At 38.6% G+C, this 21,280-nt stretch overlaps 1 protein-coding gene and 1 non-coding gene across 2 annotated transcripts; both read right to left on the bottom strand.

Annotated features, from left to right (window-relative positions):
- Positions 1–1,207: 1,207 nt before the first annotated feature.
- Trnal-cag (transfer RNA leucine (anticodon CAG)) lies at positions 1,208–1,291 on the bottom strand. The gene has a single exon. It is a non-coding gene; the product is annotated as a tRNA-Leu (tRNA).
- Positions 1,292–5,613: 4,322 nt separating this feature from the next.
- On the bottom strand, positions 5,614–19,934 carry LOC128990527 (uncharacterized). Its single transcript, XM_054412925.1, has 2 exons — positions 19,689–19,934; positions 5,614–6,235 (listed from the first exon to the last, which is right to left on the bottom strand). The coding sequence occupies exons 1-2, from the start codon at positions 19,864–19,866 to the stop codon at positions 5,751–5,753; spliced, it is 663 nt and encodes a 220-aa protein (XP_054268900.1). The 5' UTR covers positions 19,867–19,934; the 3' UTR covers positions 5,614–5,750.
- Between the last annotated feature and the right edge of the window lie 1,346 nt (positions 19,935–21,280).

Here is a 21,280-nt window from a genome sequence, read left to right as displayed (position 1 = left end):
CCAACCAAACTTGCTGATAATAAAAAAATCTTGGACAAAAAGATTATATCACGAGCGGGATTTGAACCCGGGACCTTCAGCATATCAGCCCGGCACGCTAACCATTAGACCACCGAGGCCGATGACCACTGATCGTTTTGTTACGGTAATGGCGTTCCCTCAGCTAATAAGAAGCCCACAGCTGTCATCGTAGCCTCTTCTATACCTCCCCTGAGTAAATACCAAGAAATTCCTGTCACTTATTTTATTTACAGTGTGGTATTAAAATGAAGTTTTCACAATTTAAACGAGTTTTCGACCATGTTTTAGTCCTAGTTATATTTAAGTGTGTTTATTGAAAATTTCTTAAGTGCAGCCAAAGTATTAGTTCATATAGCAATGACAAAATTATATGTTTCAGTGCCTTACAATTGTGAAACACTCCAGTTTATACATAGGTGTGTTGCGTTGTGCCTTTTCGATGGTAAGGCACTAGTGAAAACATTATTCGCCGGCCAAAAATAACTTTGGACATAGAAACCATTATATGCTGTAACATAATTACCTGCCATCTAACGACACAGCCTGCTTTCTAAATGTCATAAAGTTGTAACTGTGTGTTAATATTCGCCTAAATGAAGGATAAATAAATTGAACTACCAAACATTGTGCGGTCAATGTTGTCAGTTGAATATTTTTTAGATCATTGTAAATTAAAACAACCATCCTTGAATAGGCTTGTGATGTTTATCTCACATTCACTATTGTTTTAAACGGCTTTTACATGTTTGACTTACGGTTAGAATAAATAAAAAAGGGGTATTTTTAAGGGAATTTATTACATAACTTAATTAGTGCTGTGATAAAAAAAAGTTCGGTTGAGTAGGTAAATACATTTAAAAACATGGTCTTAGTGGTGATATTTTCAATATAAAAAAAAGTATACATTGTAGTTCGTGCTATAGTATGTATATAATATTGACATATAAAATCAGAATGAATCATAGACCTAGAAATATGTTCTGCGTGATTTCATCTTCTTTACAACTTTATGTACTTATAAAAGTAGTTTTGTTGTATATGAAAAAGGAGTTGCACACAATACAAAAACAATAATTTTATCAGTAATGTTTGTTCTTCAAAAAGGCTCTATTTGGTCAAATTGATAATTTTATACCGTATAGTGCGGAAAGTATGCTAAAATGACCAACGCACTGCAAAATATTAGTGTCAGAAGTGGGATTCGAACCCACGCCCACAGAAGTGGACTGCGACCTGAACGCAGCGCCTTAGACCGCTCGGCCATCCTGACTTGTAGTTGGAAACTATTATCTGTCGTCAGCGCACAAACGACAAGGCAAAACTATTATTCATGGGAGTGACCATTTTTCTGTACCAAAGAGAGTGAGTTGAAAACTTAGAGTAATTGTTGAAAAGATGTAACCAACCAGCATTTACTACAACCTTCAACAATGGGTTCTTGGAGGAATTCTATAAGTTGTGGACAATTGATTACGCTACTAGAAGTAGTGACACATAACTTGGGTATATTTGATTAGACCATGTAACCTGCCCTGTTTAGTTGTTCAGTTTTTTTACTGGAAGTTCAGAATAAGGTTCTAGCTCATGAAGTGAGAAAGCCAATATAACGAATAAAGTGTATAAATAATTTATTCTGTTTGTTTAGAGTTTACACCGCTTGACAAACGATTGCAGACATTTCCCATCACATTTAGTGAAAAACTTGTGAAAAATTTTATTTATAACTCGTGATGGGATGTTTTCGAAATAATTTCTTTAAGAAATGTCCGTTTCTTAAGTTACTTTTTGGCATAAATGCAACAAATGTCTTGAATAATTTGATGGTTAAGGTTACACAATGCAACAAGAAACCCCAAAACCCAAACACTAGACAAAACAAATCATTCAGCACAAAACGCGATTCAAATCCTAATCACGGCGAAAGAGCGGCGGCGACAGCGGGAAGAAAAGAAGAACAAAGCCGCATTGTTGCCAACAATGAGCTAGACTTCTCGTAGCTGTGAGCGGTTGTACACCGACGAAATATAAATGGCAGCGAACCCCCGGAGAAATAACATTCATTTGTCAAACGACCACGTGACCCAGCGAGCCAATGGGAGGCGCTCACCCCCGGTCGATAGTGGTATCGGCACACGATACGCGACGATGGCACATTTTGATTTACCCCCACTCCACTCCACAGTGCTTATCTTACTTACACATGTATTAATAAAGTGTTATGCAGGAACTAACCTCTTTCTACACCCCTAATCAGGTGTGTCATTTACTACGAGTCTGTATTGACGCGTCTCCAAATCCCCCTCCCGCTCCCACAACCCTCAGACGGCTTCTTGATACTGATCCCTCCCCCCGGCACTTCCTTGTTTTCATTAAATTGACCTTCTTTCAACGTTTTACTTAGTTTTAACTAGGTTATATGATAATATTTTTGTTTTAGAGAATTTCAGGGATTAAGCTATTACCGTAGGTCTCATGGTAAGACCTGGATCCAGGACCGATGTATTTTCTGTTTCTATGTCCCCAGAGGCCAAAAACACCATCCGTTCAAATTCATAAATATTTGTTACGTGTGTGTGTGTCTGTTAGCACGATAACTCGAGCAAAAATATGGTACAAACGTGTAATATTACGTTTATTCGAACGAGTTCGCGAACCAGCATGATCGGACCATGGGAATGGGGTTTTATGGGGGAATTTATGGGGTAAAAGTTGGTTATTATCGTTTTTGGGCCTCAAAACATAAAATTTTCCAATTTCTCTGTAGAGCATTTTGATGAACTTAAAAAACAAATAATTCAGTATATTGAAGTGTTTTTCTATGGTTATTGATTACGGCGAAAATTCAAATTATTGTAAATTTAAAATTCCTATGTTGTTCTTATGGAGAATAAGTAAACTGTTATAGTCTGCTTGTTTATGGATATATTTTGATCAAATATGGCAAATATTTTTATTTTATTCTAAGCTATTAATCTTTTAGTAAAAAAAAAAAAAAAAAACAATTTATTACCCTCCCTGTAGCAGCAAACCTAGGTACTCGTTATAAACCTATTGTTATGTAAATAGATTAAATTGAAAATCAAATCAGGAAATGGAAATTTGCTTAGTCTGCAGGTTTGCTGCGGCGGCAGTATTTTTATTTGTTTGATTTTGGAGTATTTTTGTTGAAAACGAGTGTTATATTTTCCTTCCACCTTCCAAGGTAATTAAAATTTATAATTAGGAGTGGTTAATTTATTCTTTTCCTCAGATTGGCTGCACTATTCATAGGCCTGTTTTAACGCACTCTCTACGCTCTCTGTGTTTGGCGCACTCTCTACGCATACTCTTGGTTTTAGAGGGCATGTGCGTGCATCTCGGCCGGCGGCAGGGGAGCAACAAGTCCTGAATTACTCGAATGCCAATCTCTGTGTTTGGAGGAAATTTTCTAGGTTTTCCTACTCGACAATGTTGTTCTGAGAAAGGCTAATATATACAAATACATCTTATATTGCTCAAGATTTGTTCACGATGGACTCAAGACATTGAACCTATCCAACATCCAGTTGGCAATGATCCTAAATAGGATAGTGTTTTGTACAGGGTTAGGCAACTGCTTGTGTGCAGACATCGAATTTTAACCGACTACCGTTTTCCAATCGGCACCAGGACGAACCTTTTATCGAGAAACAAGGACCGAATCCTAATATTCACAAATGGTCAGTTTGTAAAAATATTTTATCCACATTTTCTTATTTAAGTACTTTTGGAACGAAGGGAACTGACTGTTAGAAAGATCTCCCTATCTTTCATCATACGGTTGCGCTATATTCTTTGCACGGGCCTGGTGCTCTCTTTCGCTGGATAAATTGCAAGAGTGGTAACATAAATTTGCAATAGTCAAAATTACCTACAATTGTGCTGAGTTTTTGACTATCAGATAACCTCGAAAATCAAATATTGTATTTATAACCCACGCAAAAATACTAAAGATACCTATATACATTGATATATTGTCCAAACCACTTACTCGACCTTCTAATTCCTTCATAGAGGGTTGCTTCTACAGGGAGGGATTTACATTGTTGTCCCCAACATCACAAAATCATCTCAAGAGTGGAGAACCCTTCTCCGACCCTTCCTTCACTTTTGGTTTTAGGGTCTTGATAAATACGCGGGATTTTGGGGGAGTGTCCGCGCCACGATCCATTACCATTCTGATTTGCGATTCCATTTGGTTGTTGTCCCTCACCCTCGTTTCCCCGAGTCGAATTTATTTCAATATCCATCAGTTCCAAACGTCCTCAGGGCGAGTTTTACATATTGCTTGGTGACGCGGTTCGCGAAATTCCAGTTCACTTGATCAGCGGGAGAAACGATGTTTCGCTGTAGAAAAACGCGGGACTTACAGAATAATAAACTGTACCAGCTAACTTACCCTAGCTTTCTCCCTAGCTTGTCAACATAACGGGTAAGTGGCGAAAGTAACAATAACATTATGGGTAAAATCACAAATATTACAATACATTTTAAAACTGTAATACCGTAGGACGTAGATTAAACATACTCCCTTGTGTTGGTTAGTCTGTGATAATATTTACAGCATTTTTGGTTTACCATTTTGCTTGAGTTGAAAGGACGACAACATACTATCTTTTAATCAAAATTCTTAGCCTTTTATGAGGAAATCCTTTTTTTCAGTCATATTATGAGTTTTTATGGAAAAATCGCATATAAACTTGAAATAAAAAATAACACCTAGAAGTAACCTGAGTAGGCCTACACACTTACAAAATTTCATTAAAATATTCACCCATTTTCGCCCAAAACTCGAAAATTAGCATTACTTTCTGCATATGCCCTATGCATAGAGAAAGAAAGTAAAATGCCGAAACACTGTCAGAAGACACCTCCCTCGCCCAGATTGGGGTTACAACAATTCCAAGGACTGGCGAGGAAGGGCCATCGAAGTAAATAATACAACGATGGGAAGGGCCCGTCCTTTCGCAGAAGGACTATGTTTAGGACTCTGTATTGGTGCTAAGCCGTTAAGTGGCCCTAGTAGCAGAATGCACGAAACTCAACATTTTTAAATACCGAACTAAATATGAAAACTGGCTATCCTATACTATTTTCTTACAGCATTAATATACTAAGAAGAAATTAAATGGAATAAATAAAAGATATAAGTTAAGAAAGGATTTCATAATACGTAACTAACTAGGCCTTTGAACAATTAAAATTTTTTTCACCCCCCCCCCCCCCCCCAAAGTTCATTTGGATTAATTATAATAATTTCGAATTACATGCCTTGCAGATTGCTTTGACTTGTTTTGTGGTATTTAATTTCATATTTACATCTGGCTTTCCTTGATTAAGACCAATTGCATCTTAATTTTATTCTCCAAACGACCAATAACTGGCTTATACCTACCTCAAGTCGTATATACAATTCTTGACTATGCTTAGATATTTTGTCTTACAGAATGTATGTTTTGAAAAGTTAAAAGTTTTGAGAAAAGGGTAAAAAAAATGAATCATAAGTGGTTGCATTATTTTTTTAATTTGTTACGGTACATAATATCAAATAATGTATTAACTGTAAAACAGGACTAATAAGAAAATTTAATTAACCTCTGAACATTTACCAATAATTTCTGATTGTGGACACTGGCTATATATATACAAAGGGGTGGATTTGATTAAGGTTGTGGCTAAACCCTGTCAAGTAAACCAGGAACATATTTGGGTTAAGTAAATTCAATTAGGGCATTTAAAACATCCCTTCGAAACTTTAATTTGTCTTGAAACGGCATCGCCCTTAACATAGGCAATAGAGATTTGAAGAAGTCCATGTCGTCAGAGTCACAGTCTTGGATGGTCATTATCCTGGGCCTGACTTCGTTCACAGAGTTTTCCTCGACGTTTTCATCCTCAGCTTTTCTTTTCCTGTCGACCGTACTCGAAGAACACTGTAAAGGATCTTCTATTTGTGGTTTCGCATTGATGTGTTCATCAAAAATTTCCTGGACAAAGTCTGCCGCATCGAAATCACTGTCGTCTGCAGATGGAGACGGGGGCCGTTGTGAATGATTCGGGTTCGATAAAAACTCGAGTTGTTTCGCGTAAATGTAAGGCTTCACAGCCCTTTTCTTACTTGTCTTTTTATCCTTTAACCGCATGAATCGTACGTAGGCGTCTCGTATACTCCGCCATTTTGCCATGACTTCTTTGTCTGGAAAAGAAACAAAATGTATTAATGGTTGTTTTTTGTTTGGTATATTGCAGGTAGCCTAAATTGAATACACTTAATTGTTATCCCTTAAGGCCTACGGCTGAATGCAAACATCATCAGATGCGCTATTAACTGTTCTTGCATTGGGTCGATGAATTTAATACAATGTACAAAGACGGGTGATATAGATAGTAAGCCTTCTTTAGATCCAACGCTAATACGAGGCCACGGCGTTGGTGAGTGACAACGTCGCACCGATCGGTAATAACAAACGTGTAAACATAAACATTGTGCAGAATATCCATTATCCTTTATTACGAGATCTTAGTGCACCACCGTGTGCTTTCACTCACATCGCGGGGAGCCGCTTTTGACCTTTTACTGCTCTTCAAGAGCGTCAATGGTCTGGGTAGACAATCCTCTGGTAACCTCCATGGTGTCGTGCTTCGAGCGCCTAAATTAGTGGTGCGAGCGCCGAAGCCATAATTTTTGTAAGGGTCTGCTCAATGAAGCAGAAGTGACGAGCTTAACATGAGCCTCCGTGGAAGGGCTTATCCTCTCCGCGCGGTGGTCACTTCGGGTTCCCCGTGGCACATGTCCAAGTTCGGAGAGCCAGCTGTTATGTTAGGTTTGGTTAGGTTAGGTTAGGGTAGTAGCAAACGTTTATGCTATTATAATGAGGTATAAGAACGCTCTAAAAACACAAAGTTTTAAAAGGTTTTAAAAGCTCGCATATACGGACACAATTTATCTACAACATGGATAATTTGACGATTAAGTGTACAGTACCTATATACTTGATTAGCGCTGTCAAATCAGTCACAGCTTAGCAGGTAGTCCACGCGGCGCTCGCGCCACCCGGCGCTCGGACCGTTCGGCGCTCGCGCCACGTACAACCACTTCCATGTCCCAGTCGCCCGTCTCCACCCGGAGATCTCACCCCTTCTCCAAGCATCACCACGAGGTAGCGGATTTTTATCCCCCTGGAATTTTACCCCCTGGGCAAACGTGACGTCACAAACCAGGGTGTAAAATTCCGGCCGCGAACTTTTGAGTTTCATTTTTGCAATTATGATAACAGCTAATTTAAAGAACTGTCAAAGTGGCGTGTGCTCCCGCTATCTCCGCGTTCCGCCATCTCCGAACCCAAATCTGTCCCGCCACCTCCGAATTCTTGAGTGACCCTTATAATCCCGTCACTGCCTGCGTTGTTAGCTGTCATTGCATCGGAAGATTTAATGAAAATTTAGCCCGTGGGTTAGGTTAGGTTAGGTCAGGTTAGGTTAGGTTAGGTTAGGTTAGGTTAGGTTAGGTTGGGTTAAGTTAAGTTAGGTTAGGTTAGGTTTGGACGGAATGTCTTAACGCAGGAAGTAACAGAGGATTATAGGTGTCACTCTGAAATTCGAAGATAGCGGTACACGGAGGTGGCGGGACGCGGAGATAGCGGGAGGTAACCAAAGTAGGGTTGTTTACAGTAATTTTTATGTTTTTATTTTAATACATTATTTGTGATATTGTGTGAATGTGTGATAATTTACTTTTAGCGAATTTCCCATATAGGGAATAAACTATTACCGTAGTACTCATGGTAACACCTGGACCTCGGCCCGATTTACTTTTTCGTTTTGAGGTCCCTATTGGCCAAAAACACCATCTGTTATATATAAATATATATATTTATATATTCCTTTATATATTTAATGATTAGGGAGGAAATTCAAAAAAAAAAATAAATTTAAAATTCCCATGTTATTCTGATGAAGAATAAGTCAACTGTTAGTTGTAGTTTACTTGTTTATGAACATATTTTAATCAAATTTGGAAAATACATTTTTTCTTACTAAACTACAGTATTAACATAAAAAAAAACTATTTTTTATCCTCCCTGTTTCAGCAAACCAAATTACTCGTTAAACTAATTATACTTAATAGGGATTAAATATGATATTTTTAATGAAAATCCAATCAGGCAAATGGAACTTCGCTAAGTCTGCAGGTTTGCTGCGGCGGGGGTATTTTATATTGTTTAGGTGCAGTGGTAGAATATAATGGCTATGGTAGATGTGTTATTAATACTATACTGTATATCAAATCAAATCAAATCAAATCAAAATCTGTTTTATTTCAAAAATTTTTTGTTTACAATAGATAGATACAAGATACGAAAAAATAGTCCCGCATAGGCCGTGCAAGACCTGTGCGCGGGACGAGTTCTATTTAAAATTTAAAAAAATCTAAAAATTAAAGCTAAATTAATCAAAATATTATTTACAACTAAGCTATGAGACAGCTACAGGAACATTTAATTCTAAGTAACAAGTAGTCGAGTGAATGGAGTTGCATTTACTGATGTCTGTACGCTAAATATTGTTTGGTGTTCTTGTGTACTAATTATTGTTAGGTATTGTATACTGAGCTGATAAGTGTCTCAGACTGATCGAGCCCAATCTCCGACAGCCAACTGCTTATCGAACGTTTGTAAACTGGAAGAGATGCCTGTAGATCTCTAATCTCTGATGGTATATTCCTATACAAAAAATTCGCAATATAAAAGGCATTGGTGAGGTTTGCAGATTTGAAAACTCTGGGTACCTGCATACCTACATTAACAGCTCCTCTGGTGGGATAATTATGCGTGATTGGCGTCACTATCAAATCTTGATTGGAATAGGTATATATAAGTAAAGTTTTTATAAAAAGTTGACGCACCGAAAGTAATTGAGTATTTTTGAACAATAAATTTGTAGAGAAACGCCTGTTGAATTGGAAAGCTATTTTAATAATTAGTTTTTGTATGACGAACAATGGATTTAAAATATTATTACTAGCTCCTCCCCATACTATAATTCCATATTGAAGTATTGATTGGACAAATGCATAGTATACAGTTTTTATCTCATCAATGTTTAAAATGTCGCATACGTTTCTAAAAACATAAATTAATTTTCTAAGTTTTGTCTTCAAATATTCAATATGGGGTTCCCATCTTAACCTACTATCCAATATCACTCCCAAGTACTTGTAATGATCTACTCTCTCCAAATGTAAACAACCACAGGTAGAGTTACCTGAATCTCCACAAACGTGCATCACTAGCCTGAGGTTGGCGGGAGGCTCACTACTTTGTCTGAGGAAAATCGGCATATATTTAGTTTTTAAAACATTCATTGATAATACATTTTGGGAGAACCATTTTTGCATAAGGAACATATCTGTTTGCGCTGCATTGAATGTTTGGTCCCAAGTATTACCTTTGAATATAATTGCAGTATCGTCAGCAAATAGAAAGAGCTTTCCTGTGATTGGAAGTTTGTCTAAATTGTTTATATAAATCAAAAAAAGGGATGGTCCCAGCGTACTGCCCTGGACAACTCCGTAGTCTATTTCACGTATATCACTAAAATTGTTGTTAATTGAAACTAACTGGCTACGTTTATTTAAATAACTACTAAACCATTTTTGGGCCGTACCACGAATTCCAATGCAGTCCATTTTATTTAAAAGAATATTTCTATCAATGGAATCAAATGCCTTTGCAAGGTCAATGAACACAGTCAATGCTTTTTCATTTCCGTTAATACACTCAGAAATATATTTATTCATAGCGAAGAGAGCATCACTGGTATTTTTACTCTTCCTAAAACCATACTGACATTCTGATAACAAATTATTTTCTTCCAAATAACAGTGCAATTGTATTTTGACACATTTTTCTAAAATCTTTGACATAACATTCAGCAGGGATATTGGGCGATAATTATTTAATTCTTGTTTTAACCCCGATTTATACAAAGGGACTACTTTCGCTATCTTAAAACCGTCAGGAAATTGTCCAGAGAGAATGCTTAGATTAACTAGGTGTTTGAGCGGAGGTATTAGTGCTGGAATATTATTTTTTAATAAAATCGCCGAAATTCCATCTATCCCAGGAGCAGATCCACCACGCAAATCCCTAATGCACCACTCAAGTTGGCTGTCGGTGACCGGCTCCAGCCGGAACTCATGTCTGACTCTGAACGCTGAATCGTCAACCAGCGGAGGTCCTGCCAGTTGCGGTATGCTTTGGGCAAGATTCCTACCTACATTTGTAAAAAAGTCATTAAACGAATTTGCTACTTTTTTAATACCATCTCTATCAGATTTCTCATAAAAAAGACTTAATGGGAATTTTTCACGAATTTTCTTTATACCACTTATTTCATTTACTATATTCCAAAATTCTTTTGGCCGTCCAGTTGATTCGAGAATTTTGTGTTTGTAATAGGAGATTTTTGCTGACTTGATTTCACGGTTCAACCAATTACGATAATTACGGTAGTTGACTTTTAAGTTTTCGTCGAAAGGATGCCTTTTTACACGTTTACTTAATCTATCACGTTCACGTATCCCACGAATTAGATTGGTTGTGATCCAAGGCTTTAGTTTCTTATGCCTACTGGTTTTATATTTAGACTTCATCGCTTGGCATTTAAGATGGTCAAAAGTACCAAGAAATGCATCGCAACAGAGATTGACATCCTGCAGAGCCAGAACATGGTCCCATGACTGACGCTCCATCAGCTCTTGTAGCAATTTCTGGTCTATGTAAGTGATAGTTTCGTTGTCGTCTGTTTTTGTTTGTAGTTTTTTAAATGAACAGTATTCAAGTTTAGCAGCAATAGCATAGTGGTCAGTAACATCTGTTTTAAGTATACATGAACTTACTGAGGAATAATCAAAGTGATTTACAAATAAATGGTCAATACAGGTCTCAGATAGTTCAGTTACTCTTGTCGGTTTGTTTATGTAATCGGTAAAGCCAACACTGTAAAGTATGTTTAAGTAATAGTCTTTTTCAAAAACATTTTGACAGCTATGTAAAATGTCTATATTGATGTCACCAACATAAAAGTAAGTAGTGTGTTTATTAACATTGCTATAGTAGTTGTTTAGATCAGTTACGAATGAATGATAGTTCATAGATGGACTACGGTATATAGCTACTACATTAAAGTGCCTATTATCAGTATAAAAGTCTAATTGTAATCCCGTCGCCTCACCCATTGATATCTGTTTTGATGTTACTCCAAGTTCCGCTTTACAATACACAATTACCCCGTCGTTTCTGTTCCAGTGTATTTCAGTTGAGTACACATCATATCCCTCCAAATCTGTCAAATTGATTCCACACTCCAACCACGCTTCAGTAAGTACAATTAAGTCAAATTTGACCTTTAAGTCTTCAAGAAGAATTAATACATTGTCTATATTTTTATTATAACTGCGAATATTAAAATGTATAACTTTGAAAAACTCCTCTGGGGGCTTAAAGGTAAAAAAATCCGAAAATTGTCCATAAGTATCAAACTGTATACAATCATTGTTCCTGTAGCTGTCAATACCAAGTATGTCATCGTCTCCGTCCATGTTAGCCGTCTGACACGCGCCAAGCCGTTATACATTATTACACACAAGGGAGAAAAATAAAGCTAGAAATAAACGTTGATAGCAAAATATTTAAAAATAAATCTAACAGAAAGTCTACTCTATTCAATTTTAACAATCTATTGCAAAGATAAAACTTATCAATCACATAAAATAGTTTTGAAATATTTCGAATACGGAATTAGAAATACGCTATCAACGGAATGTCTTAATTATTTGAGGTATGCACAACCGCGGACGATTGCATTAATATCTACATATTTTACTCATAGAGAAAGCTATGGATAAATTCACAAAATCCAAAAAATGTGAAGTGAGATAGTACTGTGCACATTAAAAATAAAATCTGACTAAACTATATATTTATGAATGTTTGAAAATAATTCTTAACGGTCTTATTAATTTTCAACTGAAATGCTAGACAGTGATAACCGCTTAAATATAATACTTAAAAGATTAAAATATTCATATACCGTTATGCTGCTAACAACAAAATATCCAAGATCGTTATAGAGAAAAAGAAGAGACTGCCTACTTAATTTTATTGATTCCAAATTATTTGTATTATTATCAATATCGAAACAAAATTGTACTAACCTAATGGTAAAAATGTCTATTAATACTTCAGTAATGGTTATACTTTTTATACTAAGTATACAGCAAAAAAGAAACAAATTTCATCACACCCACTATTATGATTAATATTATTCTCAACATTTATTACAAACGAACCCAATCACTACAACATAACCAAACTTTTAAAGGATATAACTTAGCTCGTTTAGTCTGGAGAAGCCATAAAATGTGACATGAAATCAGTACCTCTATAGACGACTATAATGTTCACTTTTCACTTGCTTCATCCTCGGATTCTGAGAGGTCACCGCTGTACAGTGCGTCTAGGTCAGCCATCGTGTTGAGGAGTGTGGTACGACATCCGGGGTCTTCAGACTGTCTTGCGAACACTCTGCCATCTCTGGTCCAGGCGCGGGCGATTTTCTTGTGACGCACCAGCTTCCTGGCTCTGCTGAGGATTACTTTGTAGTGGAGAGTCAGGTGATCGTTTATATAAAAGGGTTTTGATGTCCAAGTGCTGCAGAGATTGGTATTATTCAAACGGTTTCTATGTTTACGAGCCTCCGTAACCCACAGTTGCTTGTAGTCACGGCACACGAACTTAATTATAATAGATGGGTTCGGCCGATCTCTTGTCACTCGAAGTCTGTGCGCAGTTGAAATCTCTGCCCGTGAGAATCTGACGTTGATGAGTCCGGCGATATCTTCAATAAGTTTGTATATATTCTCGTTGTCTTTGAATGTTACACCCACGATCTCGATGTTGTCTTTCCGAGAATACTGTTCTAATTCACACACACGCGTTTGCAAAGTACTTATAATTTTATCACTTTCCTCTTGTTTTTTCCCAATTGCCTTTACATCGTCCTTTAGTTTTACACTATCGACCGTTAGAGAGTTTAGAGAATCTTGCATATTTTTTATCGTATCATTGACTTCCATCAGTTGATCCCTAACAGTTTCAACATTGTCACTAACCTTAGACATTTGGTCGCTTATCTTTGTGTCCATGTTTTGTAGCATTGCCGCGAGAGTAGAGTTGTCAACTTCAGCACGAGAGGGAGTAACGCAGGTGTCGCACTTCCACGTTGATTTCCGCTGTACACTAAACTTTTTAAAATTGTCAGCTCCAGCACGAGTACAAGATGGATGAAAGCTCAATTTACAGTCCACACACACCAACACTTCCTTGGAGTTCACAATTTCCACGGAGCACTTGTCACACGATGGCATATTTAAATTGAATATTATACCAAATTATACAAGAACGAATAAAATACTATGTGCCGACAATAAAATATTGTGAAGTTATTTACATAACAAAATTACACGGCACGACGATGCCCGGTAGCTAGACGGAGCGACACAGGAAGCACACGTCCGTCCTCATCACTATATATGTATATACTATATCTGTAATACTATGGCATACCTTAAATATAAAGAACCAAATTCTCTCAAGCCTAATACTCCCCCATTGCAAACGCAAAGCTAGAATATAACTGCAATAAGCGATTTATACTTATACGCCAACCCCGTACGAAGAACGGGCACTGTGCTAGTAGTTGAATAATTGAACCAAGAGATTGCACCGATACAAATTACTGATGGAATACAACAACCATTTTAACAAAGTCAAACTAATTGTTTTCTTAGTTCTTAGTTTCTTAACTAAGAGTTTAAAATTAATGAATGATGTGTTTAATAACTAGAACATGTCCATTATATTGTGACGACTTAGTGCAAGCAATGGCATCTTTTATGTAACATAAACTATTTAAATAACAAAAACTAAAGGGCTAAATATAATATTAGATTGTAGCGTGCTCTTTGTGAGTGGCTCATCATTCAAATGTATGTTCGTTGTTACGTTATTATAGCGTTAAATCATTTGTACCAAAAATGGCAGTGGCGCCGGACAAGCGTGTGTCTTCACACTAGTACGGTTACGTCCGGCGCGCGCCGTACGGCACTCCTGAATATTTATTATGTTCTGTTCAGTTGTGGCTCAGTAGTTGCGATAACACCACGGCAAAAGAAGGTTTTAGCCATGTACCTAGTATGGAGGCTAAGAAAAAGAAGAAGAAATATTAGGCGATTTGGGTTCACCCAATACTTAATAAACGGCACGAGTTTGGGGCATCAGGGTGTTATTTGATTCCTTACGCAACGATCAAGCAAGATTCTTTTCTTATTTTTGTATGTGCAATACGAACTTAACTTACGAACCCTCCGAGTAAATCTCATTAACCACGCCTCAGTGAATACTCTACTTAAAAGCTCAAATAAAATGAATAGGCTAATTTAAAATATAATAAATGCGTCATATCTGGAAATATTGTATTCTAGAAGTCTCAAAAAAATTTTACAACGTATAAATTAGTAATTTAATACTAAATATTCTCAGCTAGTTATGAAAGGAAACTTTGTTTTAATACTTTATGTTGGCCGATTTGCATGGGATGAACATAAAAATATATGTTTTGTGATAACTTTAAATAGGCTACCGTATATTATTTGCTGATAAAATATAAAATTTCTTAATAACTGTTGCACCCTCTTGGTCAGGTAGTTTGCCTAAATTGAGACAGCATAGGGGTTGGTCCGTGCGGCGCGCGCCGCACCGTGCCCTTCACCAAGTTGTCCGGCGTGGACGCCGCGGGGCGCTGTTGTCCGGCGTAGATGCATCCGGCGGTAACTCGAGAGCCGTGCGGCGATTTCACCGCACGCATCGTGTGAAGGCTCCCATAAGAACCAATGCACCTTCACCGAGTTGTCCGGCGTGGACGCCGCGGGGCGCTGTTGTCCGGCGTAGGTGCATCCGGTGGTAACTCGAGAGCCGTGCGGCGATTTCACCGCACGCATCGTGTGAAGGCTCCCATAAGAACCAATGCACCTTCACCGAGGTGTCCGACGTGGACGCCGCGCGGCGCTGTTGTCCGGCGTAGGTGCATCCGGCGGTAACTCGAGAGCCTTGCGGCGATTTCTCCGCACGCATCGTGTGAAGGCTCCCATAAGAACCAATGCACCTTCACCGAGGTGTCCGACGTGGACGCCGCGCGGCGCTGTTGTCCGGCGTAGGTGCATCCGGTGGTAACTCGAGAGCCTTGCGGCGATTTCACCGCACGCATCGTGTGAAGGCTCCCATAAGAACCAATGCACCTTCACCGAGGTGTCCGACGTGGACGCCGCGCGGCGCTGTTGTCCGGCGTAGGTGCATCCGGCGGGAACTCGAGAGCCTTGCGGTGATTTCACCGCACGGCGCGCGCCGCATTGTGTGAAAGAGGGGTAAATGTTTTCTTGTCCACTGCCCTAATGTTATACTTGTGATACCTAAACAAATGACTATCTTGGTAAACTAATCAAAACTTCCCAAACTGTAAAATCTATTTTCAAACAAAAATTAGCTTTGGAAAAAAACTAGCTGCAAATCTTACAATGGTGACGGGAGTTCACTTCAGAATCCAAACTCAGTCAATGGATTCAGAAAACTGGGATATTCCTAAAAGCGGGGTAGAACATCAACAATACATAACTACAACTGTTCATTGATGGTTAGCGTTAGCTTTCTAGCCATTGGGTTTTTACGGATACAATGGAGTACGTGTTTAACAATATGGGGTTTACTTAGTATGTATGACGCGTGTGTAACGCTCCTTTCACACTATACGTTTTCGCTCGTACGAGTGTTAATCGTGCGGGCAGACGGTCGTGGGTCTGTTGCTTTCACGCTATACGATTTGTAATCGTACGAGTATCGAAACCTCCCACTCCACCAGTACAGAGTTTATTGATACTTCAGTGGAAAGTTTTGTGGAGAATGGATCGGGAGCAAATTATTGCTGCGCTAATTATTTACAGACACAGGAAAAGAAATAAACGCGGCCGTCTGCACTGGGTACATCCCATAAATGTAAGACGTGAGGAAGTGGGTGTGTTTAATACATTATTCGAAGATTTGAGGAACGATGAAGCCAAGTTTGTTTAACTATTTTCGTATGTCGAAAGAATCGTTCGACGAATTGCACAATAAGTGATCTTAAAAGAAATAATATGACGTTCAGGAACTGCATTCAAACAGTTGAAATGCTGGCTGTGACTATATGAAGACAACTGAAACTAATTACAACAACTGAATAATACTATACAGTGCGCACAGGTAATTAAACTCAATAACCAAACAATCAAACTGAAAAACGAAATAAAAACTATATAGCAAAAACGCTGCGAACTGCACTCGGGGAGGGCTCCCGCACGACTAACAACCGTGTAGTGTGAAAAGGGCCATATGGTTACATGGTACACTAGCAGTAGACACGAATATTACTCGTGCGGGAGTCGGATACCAACCGTGTGCACCTACGGTCGCTACGCGGGTGAAAATCGTACACGGTTGGTAATCGTATAATGTGAAAGGGGTCATAAGCTCCATTGCGTTACAACAAATACGACTAATAACCGCACGAGCGAAAACGTATAGTGTGAAAGGAGCGTTAAGGTAGCGTGTATGATGAGACGCAGGTGACGCAAGTTCTGCGCCGCGCCGCTCTCCGCTGCGTCCGGGCGTCGCATGTTTGTGCGGCGGCCATGGCATCAGTCGGGCTATCAGGGCTACTAACTTATAGGGATTTTTATATTTACTTCAATCGTAGTAGGATAAATACACAAAACTAGCAAAAAAATGTTCATAAACGAAAAACCAAAGCACCTACCAGTCCTACCACACCGGCAACAGAAAGTAAATGGGGGAGGCAAAGCAGTACCGTGCTGGGCTGAGTTTGTTTTAATCAGTTGGCAGCACTTGACAGCGCCGCTGTGGCGTGCCGTAGAGTATAGTATAAAAGCTTCCATATAACGCAATGCACCTAGAGGCTGCACGTTTCTGCGGCTCGTATGTGCACCGTCGTGCATCTAGCTAGCCGCAGCGGCCTACTCTGCTGTGTAACGGTAATGTTACCGTTACACAGCAGAGTAGGCCGGTATCCACAGTGCGAGGCAGCTCGCTGCGAATGCCTCGTTGCGAATGCTCGCCTTTGCCTCGGACTGTGGATACCGGGGTTGCTCACTGCGAGCACCTGTGCGTCGCTCGCGTCGCACAATGTGAGGCGAGCCGTGTACTTGTCGGTCTCAAAGCAGTGCTCAAAGGTGCCTCACCCCGAGCTGTGCGTTAAGTGGATACCTGCACTGTCTGCCTCGCACCGTACCAGACTGTTCTCTGCAAACCATTTCACGCGAAACTGTCATCATGTATACTCATGATAGAATAAGAGATTAGTGAAGTGTTACGAAAGTAAACGTTTGCTTTGCGACTCTAAACACCGAGAGTATTATAATAAGTTTAAGAGAGAAGACTTGTGGCGCGAAATATCGCAGTCAATGAATGTTCCGGTGAAAGATCTGAAAAAGAATATTACGTCTCTGTTGGGGTCTTACCGACGTAAAAGGTCGAGGCTATAGTAATCAAGAATCTCAGATTACTATCTCAGAGTATAAGAATTTAAGAATCTCAGAATCTCAGAATCTCAGAATATAAGAATCTCAGAGTAACAGCTAATCTTTCCTTGGTCGTAATAGCACTTCGCATGTAGGTATCGCGTTTTTTCACGGCAGGCTCTATCAATGTAATTAAATGTTCAAAATCTTCCTTGGACATTCGCAAGAAATTTGTCACGTCTTCTTCGAACCTCACGTCTTCTAGGAGTCTGTTCCCATATTCAAACCGATTTCGATAAATCTTTTTGACCCACCAACGATGTTTACGTCGCTTTTTCTGTTGCTTTTTATTAATAATCGTTGCCATCACAATAAAAGCAGCAGCAGAAACTTGCACTTTTCTATGGAAAAACACCATTGTACCGACTGTCTTACGAATGCGGGTGGCTCGCGCCATGTTCGCGTGCTCGCAGTGAGCATTCGTGGTTACAAACTAGCTGCCAGCTAAAGAGCTCACCCTGAGGCAGATGGCACGAGGCATTCGCAGCGAGCAGCCTCGCACTGTGGATACCCGGCTTAAGCACCCATGCACCTCAATGCACTTAAGGGCCGACAAACGCAGCGGCGTGCGGTTACGCATGCAAGGCAAGTTTCGCGGCGCAAGCCACGCAGGTAGCAAGTACACGAATGTTATGATCAGCAGATCAGCGCATGTTGGGGTGCAGGACACGCACTACGCCAAGGTCGACGCTATTTTATTCTATAGGCCATAGAATAAAATATTTAATCGGTAGCATATGATTGTTTCCAGTAACAATAAAGGACTACAACGTTTACCACATAAACCCTCAGTTGTGGAACGCGACTACAAATCAAGTATACTTTTGACTCGGCAAGACATTATTTTTATCAATCTATCAGCGCTTTGTACCGAGGTACAAGGCACAAGAATGGCGTAAGAAGGACCCTTTTTGCGACAGTTTAGTTTTCCACACGATGAAAATAATAACGGTAAAATTAAGTCATCCCCTACACTGGAGTACTTGAGGTAGGTTGGCAGCACTGCAGCAGATGACTAGGTTCAGGTTGGCAACAGTGCGTGGGAGTGCCGTCCCTCGTTCCTTCCGCGATCGTGATATTCCATTGTTCCACCCCACACCCCACATAGAGAGCTGAAACCCTACTGTACTGAAGTGTATAAGTATAAGTGAAGTGTGTAAGTGTGAGGCCCTCTCTTCCTCGTGCGTACTTTTTTGATATAAAAACGTTCTGGAAATATTGAATTGAAACATCTATGTTTAGAACGTTCAGAATATCGGTATTTATAATCAACAGACACCGAAACTTAACCAATGTTAATGTTCTCCGCCTACATCGACATAACTTTATAAATGTTTTAGAATACCGATATAACCAAATCGGGGTTACTGCTCCACAGAATTAGAATGATTTTCATTAAAATTGTTCTTCTGAAATTATCTATAGCAGATTAGTCATAAAATAAATGCTCTTACTCCCGGAAAGTAGTTTTCGTATCTTTCATTACCGGTTTAAACGGAAAAGCTTTGTTTAAAAAACAGTTAGAATAATCGGTGGATATCGTTCTACACCTATCGATATATTGGAAGCAATTATACTATCAATATTCAAAATATAAACATCAATATTTAGCATAGTGAATGTGTTCTGTATGGCGTAATCACGACTATTCAACAAACCGTAGACTACTTAAGTTACTCAACCATTCGACTTTTATACCATTCGTATCTCCATCACATAGACGCATCTAGGTGTAATGCATGAACGCACAAATATGAACGTTTAAACTTATTTGAAACGCACGACGAGAAACACAACAAAATGGCAACCATTCACACAAACCCGCCAACAAAACATATACAACTACCCCTACTTGCTGGAATTTGTACTTGTAGGTTTTGTCATACAAAACCTACAATAGGATTTTTCAAGAAGATAGCACATGAAAGAAATTTTAAAGAAACAATAACTGTTAACTTACACACAACGTCCTGTTCGGCTGGCGTCCTTTCCTCAAAATCCATACAGAAAAGGGAGCACATTTCATACCACTGATTCTGTCGGACACTTTTGTCTTTGTAAGAGTCAAAAGTCTGGTCCCAAAGTGCTGGTCTCTTCTTAATCTCCGCGATGAACAACTCCGGATCAACGTTGTTCATCTTGTCGTATCTGCAATGTCGACAACGCAAACGAAACTTCTGATCGAAGGAACGCAACGCACGCTGATGCTCGACGCGACAACACTGCGCGCCGCGCGCACTGCGGACTGCGTACGTACTAGTGCCACGTGTCTACTTGACGTGCACTCCCTTCGACTGTCAACACTCGACTCGCACTTAAATTCGCACAGGGCCTGATTAGGCAGGAGTGCGATTTAAGTAGGGCGCCAAGTGTTTTAGGGGGGTGCCAGACGACTAAAAGTTGGGACCGGGGGCGTAAAGATGTTTTATTCCAAAAAAAGATTCGCGCAGATGGGGAATGAGGCGGGGAAGGGTGGTTCAGCAGATTTTCATAATCATTATATTTATAGTAATAATTGATTTGTAAAAACATTTAACGATACTTTTTGTTACATATAAATACAGATAAATGCTGTAAACTAATTAATTCCATCTAAAAGCCCTAATTGAATTGTTTTAGGCCTAGGTGATTAACAGAGTTAATTTAGAAAGTACGCATATTATTGTTTGGTATTGGTTTTTTGATATTTACTTTTGATTCAATACAATCATATGTTTAATAAAATGTGAAATAAATACATTATCTATACTATTATATAAAAATCTAGTGGTGTCTGTCTTTATGTTTGTTACTAATAGGCGCATAAACTACTGAAACTGACTGGGCTTAAATTATACAAAAATATAGCTACCATACCAAGGACCTTTATAGGACTATTCACACTTTAGATAAATATTGTTCACACCATTTGCCTTTTCACAAATTTTTAAATCGTAATTTCATATTACTATCCATAGATTAGTTATGATGTTTTCTAATCTAGAGGTAGCTACTACCTATCTATATTATGACTTTTGACACTTCCTGTGGATTTCACATTCTATTCTAATAATGAATAACTTTTTACGAGCGTCATGGTCATCGCATGTATATTTTCAACCAAGTTCCTCTTAACTAAAACCTACCTTCGACATAAAAATTTATTTATTTATTGCTCTTTACAATTGTTACATTGTGTAGCATTTTTACATTGTGTGATTCTAATATTTATAATTACATAGGGGTTATTTTATAAAATTACACTTTAAATTAATTTTAATTTAATTTTAATTTAAACATTAACATTGTTTAAATGCCGTTAAATTTCCTAATTCTAAGCTGATATAAGATTTCAAAAAGCACCATTTAAACATACATCAACCCCGGACGAAGGACGGGTACTCTGCTAGTTTTAAATACAGTAAAAAAGTTTTACATTCCTTGGACAACCGATTTGTTACTATTTTTAAAAGTTCCTAATCAAACCATGCATTAATTTATTATCAGTTTTCTTTTGTTTTTAAATAAACTGAATATTAGTATAATGCCTTTGGCCATTTTTAATTTTAGAAT

Source organism: Macrosteles quadrilineatus, unplaced genomic scaffold (genome assembly GCF_028750875.1).
Source record: "Macrosteles quadrilineatus isolate MER2022 unplaced genomic scaffold, UCM_ALF_1.0 Scaffold_3__2_contigs__length_128488019, whole genome shotgun sequence".
NCBI classification, from domain to species: Eukaryota; Metazoa; Arthropoda; class Insecta; order Hemiptera; family Cicadellidae; genus Macrosteles; species Macrosteles quadrilineatus.
Note: the sequence above shows the minus strand (reverse complement) of the source record. Positions and strands in the feature narration are given on the sequence as shown.

Coding starts and splice junctions, on each gene's coding strand:
- LOC128990527 (XM_054412925.1), bottom strand. CDS start 19,866: ATGAACAACGTTGATCCGGAGTTGTTCATCGCGGAGATTAAGAAGAGA. Junction 6,236..19,688: donor AGCCGAACAGGACGTTGTGT/GTAAGTTAACAG, acceptor TTTCTTTTCCAG/ACAAAGAAGTCATGGCAAAA.